This window comes from Bos taurus, chromosome 23 (assembly GCF_002263795.3).
Source record: "Bos taurus isolate L1 Dominette 01449 registration number 42190680 breed Hereford chromosome 23, ARS-UCD2.0, whole genome shotgun sequence".
Classification (NCBI taxonomy): domain Eukaryota; kingdom Metazoa; phylum Chordata; class Mammalia; order Artiodactyla; family Bovidae; genus Bos; species Bos taurus.
Window position 1 is genome coordinate 30,738,656 of NC_037350.1, and position 15,108 is coordinate 30,753,763.

At 40.7% G+C, this 15,108-nt stretch overlaps 2 protein-coding genes across 2 annotated transcripts; both read left to right on the forward strand.

Moving 5' to 3' along the window:
• Positions 1 to 975: 975 nt before the first annotated feature.
• LOC616658 (putative olfactory receptor 2B8) lies at positions 976 to 1,929 on the forward strand. Its single transcript, XM_059880478.1, is given in 1 exon segment — positions 976 to 1,929. A coding segment is annotated over 1 exon segment (954 nt).
• A 12,111-nt stretch (positions 1,930 to 14,040) lies between these two features.
• On the forward strand, positions 14,041 to 14,985 carry LOC526989 (putative olfactory receptor 2B8). The gene is given in 1 exon segment (XM_059880479.1): positions 14,041 to 14,985. A coding segment is annotated over 1 exon segment (945 nt).
• Positions 14,986 to 15,108: the final 123 nt, after the last annotated feature.

A 15,108-nucleotide genomic window follows, 5' to 3' on the forward strand; every position in this document is an offset into this window, starting at 1 on the left:
TGACCTCATGGACTGTAGCTCCCCAGGATTCTCTGTATTGAAGTGTGTTCCATTTTCTTCTTCAAGTTATTTTCCCAATTCAGGGACTAAACCTACCTTTCCTGCATCTCCTGCATTGGCAGGCGGTTTCTTTACCACTGAGCCAACAGGGAAGCCTGTGAACTGCTTATGTACAGTGAATAAATTTTTGGAGTTCTTGTTAAATTGGTATAGTAATTTTAGGTATCTCAAGGACAAAAGTTAAGCACTATAATTAAAGGTGATATTTTCAGGCTCTGAGCAATTTAGTTTTTACTGCTATACCGAAAGACCAGCATATAGCATTCACAAATATAATGCATTAGGAGTAGAGATAACTATTTTGCCAGAATGTATCTATGAGAAGTATCTCAGTGATATATTGAATGTAATATAATCTTTTGTAAAACTACATTCTAGCTCATAAATTTCTATATCTGAATGCATTTTAGAGATCATTTTGTATTATTCTATTACATGTGAGGTATGTGCAAATCAAGTTATGTAGAATTATGAGATACATATTTAGAATAAACTTTCTCCCTTTGTCTACATTTTCTTACTCTTTCTAATCTCTCTCCCTTGATTTTCCCTCATTCCCACTTTCTCTAAGATGTACATAAATAATCATTATACTTTCATCCTATTAAACTCAATCTAAAACAGGCATTTTATATCTAGGATTGATGCAAACCAAGGTTCATTACTTGATTTTATTATTTTTCTTTTCTTATATTTATTTCAATATATAATTTTTCTGAATAGGAAAGACCTAATTAATTTAAAATATATCCATTTTAATGAGTACATAATTTATTCAAATAGTTGCATATAAAATCGCATGACCATGTCTTTGTTTTTTAATGTCTTTGAACATGACAGATTTTCCTCTTCATCTATGCACTTTTTGGAAAGATACTTTTAATAAATTGCTAAACACTTGATTTGACAGGAGCCATGTGCTAACAAAGGATGGGACAGAAAAATGAAAGTTCTTTTGCTGGATTTATCTTACTGGGCTTCTCTGACAGGCTTCAACTTGAGCCAGTCCTCTTTGTGGTCCTTTTGATCTTCTACGTCTTCACTTTGCTGGGAAACACAACCATCATTGCATTGTCCTACTTGGACGCATGTCTTCACACCCCGATGTACTTTTTCCTCTCTAACCTGAGCTTTCTGGACATGTGCTACACGACTAGCATTGTTCCACAGCTCCTATTCAATCTCAGCGGAGAAGACAAATCCATCTCCTTTGGTGGCTGTGTGGTTCAAATGTTCATCTCTCTGACGTTGGGAGGTACAGAATGTATTCTGCTAGGAGTTATGGCATTTGACCGCTATGCAGCTGTTTGCAGGCCCCTTCACTACACAGTAATCATGCACCCCCGTCTGTGTGCCTTGATGGCTTCTGCTTCGTGGGTCACTGGTTTTGCCAACTCCTTATTGCAAACAGTGCTTGTCTTCCTTTTACCTCGTTGTGGGAGAAATAAATTAGCCCACTTCTTTTGTGAGGTCCCTTCTTTTCTCAAACTTGCCTGTGTTGACACCACTATGAATGTGTATGTGACCTTCTTTGGCAGTGTCATCATGCTTCTCACACCTATTTCATTAATCATGTTCTCCTATGGTCAGATTGTCAGGGTGGTCTTAAGAATAAAGTCCGCTGCAGGGCAAAGAAAAGCATTTGTCACATGTGGGTCCCACCTCACGGTGGTCTCCCTGTTCTTTGGCACAGCCATCTATGTGTATACTCAGCCCAGCAGCAGCGACTCCCAGGATCAGGACAAGTTCATGTCTCTCTTCTACACTGTCATTATCCCCATGACCAACCCCCTCATATATACGCTGAGGAACAGGGATGTGAATGGGGCAATTAAGAAGGTGCTTTGGAAGGACTCTGACTCCAGATGATGGCTGAGAAGGACAGTTTAATGGAAGGACTTTGAACGCCAGAAACTATTCAGATATATATGTGTGCCCCATGAGCCATCTAAAATTTCCTTTGGAAGCTCTGTTCATTCCCTTTGAAACATGAGTGGTCAAATTCTAAGTTTTTGTATTCATTTCAACTTCCAGAGACGCGGATTCGGTGTTCTGACAGCATCTGTTTTGTAGTTATTGTTTTTTAAAGTTCTAGGGTTTTTCTTGTTTGCACTCACTTTTAAGTACATTATTCCACATCTATTTGCAAAATGCCATATGAATATATTACATGAAATTACAGCCAAAATAAGAACAGGAAACCACTGAAATGCTGTAAGGAATATTAACCTTTATCATTTCCTAAGAATTGTTACTGCTCCAACACATGTGTTCAGATGCCAAAGGGTAGATATCAGTTAGCTTCTTCTGTATAACAAATCACTTCAAAATTTAGTTGCTTAAAACTTTAATCATTAATTTATCTCACAATTATGTGCATCAGCATTTGGGCTAAGTTTAGCTGGACAATTCTGGTCTCGGCTGGACTCACTCAAATGACTTGCAGTAGGCTTCTGGGTCTACTTAGGGCTTCCTGATCTAGATTGCCACAGTTGTCATGGCTTCCATCTCTTTGATGTGGTGGTCTCTTATCTTCCAGTACGATGGCCTGGAATGTTCATACGGGGAAGGCTGATTTCCAAGTCCTTGTGACCAATTTATTGTTTAAGATATGGCTGCTCTCCTGCTTGCCTGTCCTGTCTTTCTTTGTGCATTGTTTACCTCCATAACTAGTAACTGTTAGGGTCTGTTCTTTGTTCCACTTGGAGGGTCTAGGAGGTCACAGTGTATTTCCATAGCCTCTTTCCCAGTCAACAATAAGTAGGGCCTTCCCTGGTGGTCTAGTGGTAGAATCCTGCTGCCAATGCAACGAACAGAATTACATTCCTGGTCCAGGAAGTTCCTACATGATGAAGAGCAACTAAGGCCATGTGCACAGCTACCCAGCCAGCTCTCTAGATCCCATGAGCCACAACTACTGAAGCCGGCATGCCCTAGAGCCCATGGTCGCCAACAAGAGAAGCCACGGCAATGAGAAGCCCTTGCACCACAGCTAGAGAAAGCCTGCATGGAGCAAGGAAGAGCCACAACAAAGACCGAGCACAGCAAAAACAAAAGAAAAAATCCAATCAGTGGGAGGTCTTTTCCTGTTGGCCTGGTGGTTAAGAGTCCTCGCTTTCACTGCAGAGGTCAAGGGTTCCATCCCTGATCAGGAACTAAGGTCCACATGCCACGCAGCATGGCCAAACATTATGAAACAAAGAGAACAAATCAGTAAGTGGGGACACAGAGGGGTCTGTCACCAGCAAGGGCCGTACATGGGACTGCTCAGATTCAGAGTGAAGATTTGACTAATGGAAAATGGGAGCTGATGAGCAGATTATTTTTCCTTTCTTCTCCTGGGCTGGGGATCTGTTGGATGTCTCCTAAGACATACTTCAGGGGGACAAATGTGATTGAGCACCCAGTTACTCCATACTAAGGGCAAATTTGATAATGTATCCTTGACAAGCCTGCTTTTCTGCCTCTTCTATTCCCTCTCTTTCACTCCTGATGCTGTATCTCATTCTGCATTAAGTGCTTGTGCATAAACCTTTGTTTCAAGTTATCTTTTCTGGGAAAGCCTAGGATATGACCAAGAGTCTGGGGGCCTATAAAAATGTTCTGGATCATAAATACAAATTTTGAAGTTTCTGACTGTCAAAGACGTTTGCAACTGTTACTAACCCTTTGAAGTTGGGCCCTAAAAATGGTCCTTCTGCTGGGTGTTAATCGTGCCCATAGAACAAGACCGAGTTCAGCTCAGAAGCAAAGGAAGGAACTTCCCTGGGGGCCCAGTGGCTAAGACTCTGCACTCCCAGTGCAGGGGACCTGGGTTTGATCCTTGCTTGGGCAACTAGGTCCTGCTTGCCACAACTAAGATCTGCCACAGTCAAGTAAATACATAAAAATAAATATTTTAAAAAAGTAGAAGCAAAGAGAAGTTTTATCCTTTAGTCATAAAATGGAGAAATGGGAGTTCACCATCTAGAGTATGCCCTCTGCTGGACAGCCCATCCTCAGGTTGTGTGATTGGGGTCTCTCATCACTGGGAAGCAGGTTGCAGGATTCTCCCTGGGCAGGTGCAGCTGCACTGCCTGTGGCTCCACACCCCAGTGCCAGGTGCAGCGTCTCTGTGCACGGCCTGCTGCCGCCATCTAGAATTGTGTCATTCACAGCACTTCTGCACATAGTCTCCTGAGCTGAAGTCTGGGGCACGATGCCTCTGTGCCAGGTACCCTATGAGAAAGTGAAACAAGACTAAGCACCAAGGAAAAGACAAAAAAAAAAAAAAAGTTAGAAGTTATTACCCAGATTCTATTTTTATATCCCGGCAACTGCTAACGGTCATTACTCCTGGTAACCAAAAGAATGAAGGACATTACATGAGAGATTTTAGAGAAAGAAGAAGACTGAAGACCAAGGTTTGAGGCAGCTCAACATTTAATGATTGGGTAATAGAGAATTTTAAGACTCTTCATGAGATTGGAAGGAAAATCTAGAGATGTGAGAGGAAAACTCAATTAGTTGAATTAAAGGGTAAGCTGCTATAAGAAGACCCTGAAAATCCAGTAGCTTAAAGAAGAGTCCTTCTCTGTCTACCACTGTCTCTGTCCCCTGCTTTCTCTCTCAGGCAGGGATGTAGCTTGTTAACAATTGTGGAATATTTCTGCTCCACCTTACTCTTAGTGGCTCCCAGCATTTAAAGGTTTGTCAAGACCTCTTAATGTTCTAAAGCGGAGGATCTCAGTCAGCATCTAGATGGAGGCTGATTGGAAGGTGGACCATCAGGGAATAACTTCAAATATGAAAGTATACCGCTGATAGCTTACAGTGAATGATGTCAGATTCATGATCTCCGAAGAAGATTTAACTTCGGGACCAGGGACCAGGCTTGATCATTCAAGAGCTTTTGTATAGCAGAATTTTATTAAAATATAACAAGGGACAGAGAAAGCTCCTGACATAAACATCAGAAGGGGGACGGAGAGCGTGGCCCCTGCTAGTCTTTAGCTGGATGTTTTATGTCTGTTAGAAAGCTATTAATCAGATAAGAGAGACACCTGAAGACCGAGGGAGTTTCACCAGGCCCCTTTCCCACAATATGCATTTTTGAGATAGGGTGGCAGGAGATGTGTCATCCCTCAGCCATAAAGCAATTCTGGTTTGTTAAGCAATTATCAGCCAAAAGTTAAGTCTTAGGTGGAACCGTTTTGAAGAAAGGCAAATTGCAAAGCAAATACATGGTTTAATTAACGTAGCTTAAGAAAAACATTTCCATAAGAAAAACACATTGGTTAGCTCAAGGTTTGAGAAAAGTTAAGTTCAGGTAGAACAAGGTGTCGTCATGACAACAGAGAATTTTAAGAGAAAAATGTCTGACACTTGCAGCCTATTTCCTCCGTTTGGAGACCCCTGACCTTCCTGCTTGTTACCCTCTCATCTGCTTCAGGAGAAGACTGGGAGATGCGAGTTTCTGTCTGTTCCTTTCACATTTAGCCCTAAGTGGGAGGAGAGGGGGAGGTGCGGGGCACAGGCAGCCAGTTAGGAGCTGTTGCTTAGTTTGCTACTGTCCTGTTGGACCCAGGAACGCAAGCCCTGGAGGGGGCCTGGGCTACACGATAAGCGTGTGACCTCTGGCAGCAGCCACAAAACCTGGGTGGCTGCACAGGTGCACAAGCTCCTTTCACAGAGACACGTGTGACCTGAGGTGGGACAGAGGGAGAGCATGATGACGGCCCCTTTTGGCTTCTCAGGTGTTTGGTGAGGATTGCAATTGGCCCCTAGATATGTGTTAGAAGTCTTAGCTTTTAAGATAAGGAAATAGGCTTCTTTCAGGGACAAGCTGGAGGTTTCAGTCTGTGTCTCTGTGCTGTTCCCTGGAGAGACAGCCACAGTGAGTCTGGGTGAGCCTGTTAAGAACTGTTTCTCAGTTCTTTGTAGCCTCATGGATTTCATGGACACAAGCTTCATTGGCTTTCAGAGCTCTATGTTTTGGAGGGTCATGTTTCAGGTGTTAAGTCTTCAAAGTTAGGGTCCCAGGTGTGGGACACTTTGTTCCTCCAGGAGAAACCGACGGTGGTGACTTCCCACCTGCTTCTATATTGTGGCTCCAAGGGTGGGTTTCATATAGAGATTTTGTCTCTGCCTCTTCTAATGATTTATTTATTTTTTTATCTTCTAATGATTTTAGTTGGGTCTTGTCCTATTCACCTTGTGTATAGGATTTACCCAGCTAGTTTCCACATTTCTTTTCGAAGAAGTTGTTCTGTGTAAAACTGTAGATTCATTGTATCCATGGGAGGAGAGGAGATATGGATCCAGTATGTCATGAGTGAACAGGAACCTTCTACCCTTTTGAACAGCTTCCTCTCTCCTTTTCTTTCTCTTTGCCATTCTTGTTGCTTTGTGTCTCTGTCTGTCCCTCTTTTCCTCATTCTCTAGTTCTTGTGCTATTCAAGTCTTTTTTCTTTTTATACTTTTTATTTTGAAATAATTACAGATCGACGGGAAAGTCCAAAGTTAGTAGAGAGAAGTCTTGAAAATTTGATCTATTTTCTCCCAGTGATTTTATGTTATATAACTATGCTGTGCTGTGCTTAGTTGCTCAGTCGTGTCTGACTCTTTGCAACCCTATGGACTGTAGCCTACCAGGCACCTCTGTCCATGGGGATTCTCCAGGCAAGAATACTGGAGTGGTTGCCATGCCCTCTTCCAAGGAATCTTCCCAACCCAGTGACCAAACTGAGGTCTCCTGCACTGCAGGCAGATTGTTTACCCTCTGAGCCACCAGGGAAGCCCAAGATTACTGGAGTGGGTAGCCTGTCCCTTCTCCAGGGGATCTTCCCGACTCAGGCATCTAACGGAGTCTCCTGCTTGCAGGTGGATTCTTTACAGCTGAGCTACCAGGGAAGCCCATTATACAACTCTAATACAATTTAAAAACAAGGAAACTGACATATGTGCATTGTGTGTGTTTAGGTCTATATAAATTTTTCCCCGTGTAGATTCCTGAGGCTACCATCGCAATCAAGATATGGATTTATCCCATCACCACACACATCTTCTTTGTGATAACCCTTTAGGGTATAGCTAGTCCCTCCCTTCCCCTGAAAGTGAAAGTCATTCAGTTACATCTAATTCTTTAGCCCCCCTGCACTATACAGTCCATGGAGTTCTCTAGGCTGGAATACTGGAGTGGGTAGCCTTTCTCTTCTCCAAGGAATCTTCCCAACCCAGGAATCAAACCCGGGTCCTCTACATTGCAGATGGATTCTTTACCAACTGAGCTATCAGGGAAGCAGCCCTCTCCCCTGAACCCTCTGTAAAACCATCCCTAACTTCTGGGCAGTACTAATTTGGTCTCTGTCTCTATTATTTTTTTATTTCATGGGTGTTATATAGATGGGATCATATTTAACCTATTAGCACAGACTTATTTTCATTCAACATAATACCCTTGAGATTCATCCAAGATGTGGTGTGTATCAATAGTGTATTCTTTTTTATTGCCAAGTAGTATTCCATGGTATGTATGTACCAGTATTTGTTTAGAATATTTTAGTTGCTTTCAGCTTTTTGCTGTTACAGATAAAGCTGTTATGAATACTTGTGCACAGGATTTTGTGTGGAATAAATTTTTGTTTCTCTGCCATAAATGCCCAAGAGCATGATTACTGGGCATATGGCAAGTGGATATTCAGTTTTTAAAGAAACAGCCAAGCTCTTTTATCAAGTAGCTGCACCATTTTATTTTCTCATTAGTAATGTATGAGTGATTCAACTTTTCCACAATCTCACCAACATTTGGTTTTGTTCCTATATTTTTGATTTTTGTTGTTCTAGTAGGTAGGTGGTGATATGTCTTCACGGTTTTAGTCTGCATTTTGCTGATGATTAGTGATGCTAAACATGTTTTCATGTTTCATCAAGACATCTTTACCATCTGTATATTTACACTGGTGAGTTATTTGCTCAAATGTTTTTTAACTGAGTTATTTTCTTATTGTAGAGTTTTGAGAGTTCTTTGTATATTCAAGATATGAGTGTTTTCTATGAGAAGCAGTTTGAAAATATTTTCTTCCAGTGTGTAGCTTATCTAATTATCCTCTTAACTGGGTCTTTAATAATGATTTTATTTTGGTGAATCGTCACTTTTAGATTTTTTAAAAAATAGATCATGCTTTTGTTGTATTATATTCCAATGTATTATATTCCAATATAAAACAAGAATTTTGAAAAACAGCATAGGAAAAAAAAAGCATGTAATTTCAAGTAAGCATTCCTGCTGCTGCTGCTAAGTCGCTTCAGTTGTGTCCGATTCTGTGCAACCCAATGGACGGCAGCTCACCAGGCTTCCCCGTCCCTGGGATTCTCCAGGCAAGAACACTGGAGTGGGTTGCCATTTCCTTCTCCAATGCAGGAAAGTGAAAAGTGAAAGTGAAGTCGCTCAGTCCTGTCCGACTCTTCACGACCCCATGGACTGTAGCCTACCAGGCTCCTCTGTCCATGGATTTTCCAGGCAAGAGTACTGGAGTGGGGTGCCATTGCCTTCTCCGAAGCATTCCTAGATAATGTCAAATTATTAGCCAACATTATTTTGCCAATTAATGTTTGCAGCAGCAAGATTGAACCAGGAAGAAGTGTTAATAGCAGGTCTATGATTCTTTCCACCTCTGGACACCCTATGACATAACGGTCTTTCCTTGGCCTCCTTATAAATATTATGTTGGGATTTAAATAGTGGCCAGATTACCGAGAACATTCTAATTAAGGCTATTTTAAGGAAGAGATAGTTTCTCCTTATACATAGAATATTATTAAAAAAAAGGATTTACGCTTATATGGGAAATGGCTGGCTATAAAATGTAAGTTAATTATTGAAGTTCTCTGTGCTTTTCTGACTAATAACATATAAAAACCAACATGCTTCAAACCTAAATAGCTTTCTCTGAGATAGCTTATACTACTAAGTAACAGTGGTCTATTACTCTGAAACAAAATGTGTTCTAGTGGGAAAAAGAGATTTTATATTTTTTGAAGCTGCATTTGATGGTTAGGTCAAAGCTTTCCATAGACAGATGTTAAGTATTCCTGCCTTTTCCTTGTATAGTCAAGTGTATACGTTGTTTCGAAATTGATTGATCTTCAAACTTCAGTACGCACAATACTCTTCAAGTTTCTTTCAATTTACTTGAGCAATTATAGCTATCTTAATTAACTCAATCATGTGCATCGTAAATGCAAAGATGAGTTGAATTGAAGCAAACCACGGAAGTTCCAGAGAAGGCAATGGCACCCCACTCCAATACTCTTGCCTGGAAAATCCCATGGACAGAGGAGCCTGGAAGGCTGCAGTCCATGGGGTTACACGACTGAGCGACTTCACTTTCACTTTTATCTTTCCTGCATTGGAGAAGGAAATGGCAACCCACTCCAGTGTTCTTGCCTGGAGAATCCCAGGGACGGGGGAGCCTGATGGGCTGCCGTCAATGGGGTCGCACAGAGTCGGACACGACTGAAGCGACTTAGCAGCAGTAGCAGCACGGAAGTTCCATTTAAAAAGTCAGTAGTTTTTCTGTTTGGTTAAGTAAATTATTGCAACTCTCTGATAGAAATTGAACAATGTTATAAAGGACTTGGTGTTTTTCCTTAGCCACATTAGAAGTTTGGGAGTAAAGTGTGGGTGTTGCCATTTAATATATTACCTTAAAGGTTAGAATCTGCCTAAACTTTAACTCTGTGATCTCTTAGAAGTTGGTTATAATTTGCTGTATGACTCAGGGACTCAAACAGGGCCTCTGTAAAACCTAGTAGGGTAGGATGTGGAGGGAGGCATAAGAGGGAAGGGACATAGGTATACCTATGGCTGATTCATATGATGTTTGGTAGAAGCCAACACAATACTGTAAAGCAATTCTCCTTCAATGAAAAATAAAAACATTTAATTATAAAACAAAAAAAATTTGGTTATGAATATTAGGTGAAAATTAATTTATATTTAAAGTTAAGTAACTGAATGAGTTCTTAGTTATATATGCAGTATTTTTTTTTTTTTTACAATTGTGTGAAAAAATCTCCAGTGTTTAGTAAAATACCTAAGCCATTTAAAGAGGAGAGCTAAGATAACTGCAAAGTCTAGGGAGTTATCTGACCTCTGTCATTTATGAGAAGTTACAAAAGAGGCAGATTAAGTAATCTCTTGCATTCTCTTTGATATTCATTTTCCCTGAGGATTGTCATCTTTGGGCAGCTAGGCAACATCAGCTAATTAGTAGTACAGGACATCCATTCCTCAGAGACTGCAGCCAGGTAAACAGTTTTCACCAGACCAGTTTTACTGCTGTTTCATACCAACCTCACGATTTCGTAATGAGCTATCCGTCATAGAGCCAAGCCATTATATTCAGAAGGAATCCTGCGAGTTTAAAATTGCCTTCCTATGTCATCCTACCAGCTAGACACAATGCTGATCTTCAGTATCATGTGAAGGTATTTGAAATTATCAAGAGAAAGCATCTTCTTGCTTAAGGAAAGCTTAGGGATATCCAGTGCTGGCAGAGTCAACTTATGTACTCATTTCATACAACCTGAGTCCTTAATCTACATACCCAGGTTCCAGTGCCTAGTGCTGTATTAAAGGCAGGAATTTGGAAATAAGGTAGAGAATGAGCTTAGGACACTCACATAAGGTGAATAAAACTGAGTGGACTGGAACTTGATCTCTGTAGCACTTTAGGAATTGGTAAGTTAGCTTGTTTTCAGTTGCAAGTGTTCTTTAAAGGTTACATTGAGTAACATACATGTTAGTTGGCAAAAGAAACAGAAATTCCTATAGAAATTCATCAACTTTAAGAACTAAACTTAACTGTTCCTTATGGAAGCCAACATTTTGTTCCTAGACATTTCATTCTATTGTAGTATATTCATTATGTCTCAGTATGTATATCGGAGAAGGCAGTGGCACCCCACTCCAGTACTCTTGCCTGGAAAATCCCATGGATGGAGGAGCCTGGTGGGCTGCAGTCCATGGGGTCGCTGAGGGTCGGACACGACTGAGCGATTTCACTTTCACGCATTGGAGAAAGAAATGGCAACCCACTCCAGTGTTCTTGCCTGGAGAATCCCAGGGACGGGGGAGCCTGTTGGGCTGCCGTCTGTGGGGTTCCACAGAGTCGGACACGACTGAAGTGACTTAGCATAGCATAGCATAGCATGTATATATGGAAAAATTGAAATACAAGATTTTTGGCTGTAATAAAACAAGTCCTTCAGTAATTGAATAATAGCATATATGTGAATGTGAAAATATTAGACTATACACTTTCATTTTTTCCTCAGCTCCTTATTTTCTATGAAATTACAGAATGTTTCTTAAAGTGTATTGTCAATATCTGTAGTTTTAAAATGTTTATGTTCTTAAAGAAAGGAACATGTGTACTTCCACACACTAGTTTGGCAGTTAAAACAATGAATGTCCATTTTGTGGTTATTGTGTCAATGCATTTTTTAATTTATTGTTAATGAAAAATGATCGTTCTTCAATTGGAGAGGAGACACATGGGTCAGAAAAGGTGATATGAATTTAATTTATTGGTATATTAGGCAGATGACAAGGTGATGTGTAATGTACACTGGTGACTGTCCTATCCTTGCACACACTTATGAATGGACTCTACGTTTTGTGTGAATGCACTCTACCTTTTGTATGAATGCTTTCGGTGTCCAGCTCAGACCTTTTCTACTGACTGGTGCACCAGTCCACACCATATTGGTCACAACTATTGACTGATAGCTTCAGAGCTCTTTCCTTCTTCAGAAAATTGCCATCAGTTGAATTGGAGCCACATTACCAGGAGGTCTCCTGGATGTGTTTGGGGCAGCTTGCAGTCAATGACAGACTCGTGGGGTATATAAAAGGCTGCCTTTTTGTCAAGGTGGGACTGCATCTGACACAATGCATGCTCCACAGCTTGTTATTCTGTATAGTAGTAACTAGACTCATTTAAATGATTAGGTATTTAAATTTACCTGAGTTAAAATTAAATTTAAAATTCAGTTCTTTATCTGCCCACTTGAAATGCTCAGGTAGCATTGATTGTAAGTGATGACAGAATATTTTTACCAGCAGATAGTTCTATTTGGAGAGTCATTTTCCAGCTTTCTATGGGATCAGGTTCGTGCTATTCCATTTGAGATCACATCCTTGCTTAGCACATTCGTCTGCTCTGTTTTGCTTCCCAGATTCTTTTGTCTTGAAGACATTCATTCAATGAACAGTATGCAAAGGAATTTCCATTTCAGCCTCTTCTCCCTAAGTTGGCCAAACTCTGTCCATAGTGATTAGAAGTGTTATTTCTGAGATTGTGATTGATCTGTTTCTTCCTCACTTATATGTTCTTCATTGCCATTCAAATGTTGATAGTGAATAATCCTGTCTCCTATAGGAATTTCAGGCATTTTAGTTGTGGTAATATACGAAAATGAAATCAACAGAAAGAAAATGTAAGTACAGGTCACTGGATTTTGAACTTCTACTGTGAATTGACTACTTCTGTTGTTTAGTCGCTAAGTCACGTCCAGCTTTTTTTGACTCCATGGACTCTATCCCACCAGAATATCCTGTACTGAAGTGGGTTGCCATTTTCTTCTTCAAGGTATCTTCCCGATCCAGGGATTGAATCAGTGTTTCCTGCGTCTCCTGCATTGGCAGGTGGGTTCTTTATCACTGAGCCAAGAGGGAAGCCCATGAACTGACTATGCACAGTGAATACATTTTTGCAGTTCTTGTTAAATAGGTTTAGTAATTTTAGGTATCTCAAGGGCAAGAGTTAAGCAGTATAATTGAAGGTGATTTTTCAGGCTCTAAACAATTTACTTTTTCAGTTCAGTTCAGTTCAGTCGCTCAGTCGTGTCCGACTCTTTGTGACCCCATGAATCGCAGCATGCCAGGCCTCCCTGTCCATCACCAACTCCCGGAGTTCACTCAGACTCACGTCCATCGAGTCAGTGATGTCATCCAGCCATCTCATCCTCTGTCGTCCCCTTCAACTCTTCGCATGAGGTGGCCAACGTACTGGAGTTTCAGCTTTAGCATCATTCCTTCCAAAGAAATCCCAGGACTGATCTCCTTCAGAAAGTACTATACAAAAAGACCAGGATATAGTATTCACTAATATCGTGTATTAGGGTTAGAGTAACTATTCTGCCAAAATGTTTACACGAGGCAGTATCATAGTGATACTTTGAATGTAATATAATCCTTTGTACAAGTACATTCTAGCTCATAAATTTCTATATGTGAATGCATTTTAGAGATTATTTTGTATTATTCTATTCCATGTGAAGTGAAAGTCGTTCAGTCCTGTCTGACTCTTTGTGACCCCCATATAGTCCATGGAATTGTCCAGGCCAGAATAGTGGATTGGGTAGCCTTTCCATTCTTTTGGGGATCTTCCCAACCCAGGGATAGAACCCAGGTCTCCCATATTGAAGGCGGATTCTTTACCAGCTGAGCCACAAGGGAAGCCCCTATTACATGTGATGTATGTGCATATCCAGTTATGTAGAATTATGAGATACATATTTAAAATAATCTTTCTCCCTTTGTCTACATCTTTCTTGCTCTTTCTAATCACTCTCCCTTGATTTCCCTCATTCCCACTTTCTCTAAAATGTACATGTATAACGATCATACTTTAATCCTATTAAACTCAATCTAAAAAAGGCATCTTATATGTGTGACTGATGCAAACCAAGGTTCACTATTTGAGTTTATTATTATTATTTATTATTTTCTTATGCTAATTATCAACATATAACTAAATATATAACTTTTTGTGATAGTATAGAGCTCAATTTCATGAGTACATCATTTATTCAAAGAGTTGCATATAAAATCACATGACCATGTCTTTGAACATGACAATTTTCCTCTTTATCCCTGCACTTTTTTGGAAGATACCTTTAATAAGTTACTAAATGCTTGATTTGACAGAGGCCATGTGCTAACAAAGGATGGAACAGAAAAATGAAAGTTCTTTTGCTGGATTTATCTTACTGGGCTTCTCTGACAGGCTTCAACTTGAGCCAGTCCTCTTTGTAGTCCTTTTGATCTTCTACGTCTTCACTTTGCTGGGAAACACAACCATCATTGCATTGTCCTACTTGGACCCACATCTTCACACCCCGATGTACTTTTTCCTCTCTAACCTGAGCTTTCTGGACATGTGCTACACCACCAGCATTGTTCCCCAGTTCCTATTTAATCTCAGCGGAGAAGACAAATCCATTTCCTTTGGCGGTTGTATAGTTCAAATGTACATCTCTCTGGCGTTGGGAGGTACAGAATGTATTCTGCTAGGAGTTATGGCATTTGACCGCTATGCAGCTGTTTGCAGGCCCCTTCACTACACAGTAATCATGCACCCCCGTCTGTGTGCCTTGATGGCTTCTGCTTCGTGGGTCACTGGTTTTGCCAACTCCTTTTTGCAGACAGTGCTTGTCTTCCTTTTACCTCGTTGTGGAAGAAATAAATTAGCCCACTTCTTTTGTGAGATCCCTCCTTTTCTCAAACTTGTCTGTGTTGACACCACCATGAATGTGTATGCGACCTTCTTTGCCAGTGTCATCATGCTTCTCACACCTGTTTCATTAATCATGTTCTCCTATGGTTGGATTGTCAAGGAAGTCTTAAGAATAAAGTCCACTGGAGGGCAGAGAAAAGCATTTGGCACATGTGGGTCCCACCTTACGGTGGTCTCCCTGTTCTTTGGCACAGCCATCTATGTGTATACTCAGCCCAGCAGCAGTGACTCCCAGGATCAGGACAAGTTCATGTCTCTCTTCTACACTGTCATTATCCCCATGACCAACCCCCTCATATATACGCTGAGGAACAGGGATGTGAATGGGGCAATTAAGAAGGTGCTTTGGAAAGACTCTTGACTCCAGATGATGGCTGAGGACAATTTACTGGAAGGACCTGGAATGCTAGTGCTCTTTAGATGTATTTGTGTATTCCACACGAGTCATCTAAAATTCCCTGTGAGAATTCTGAAGGGAATTTGT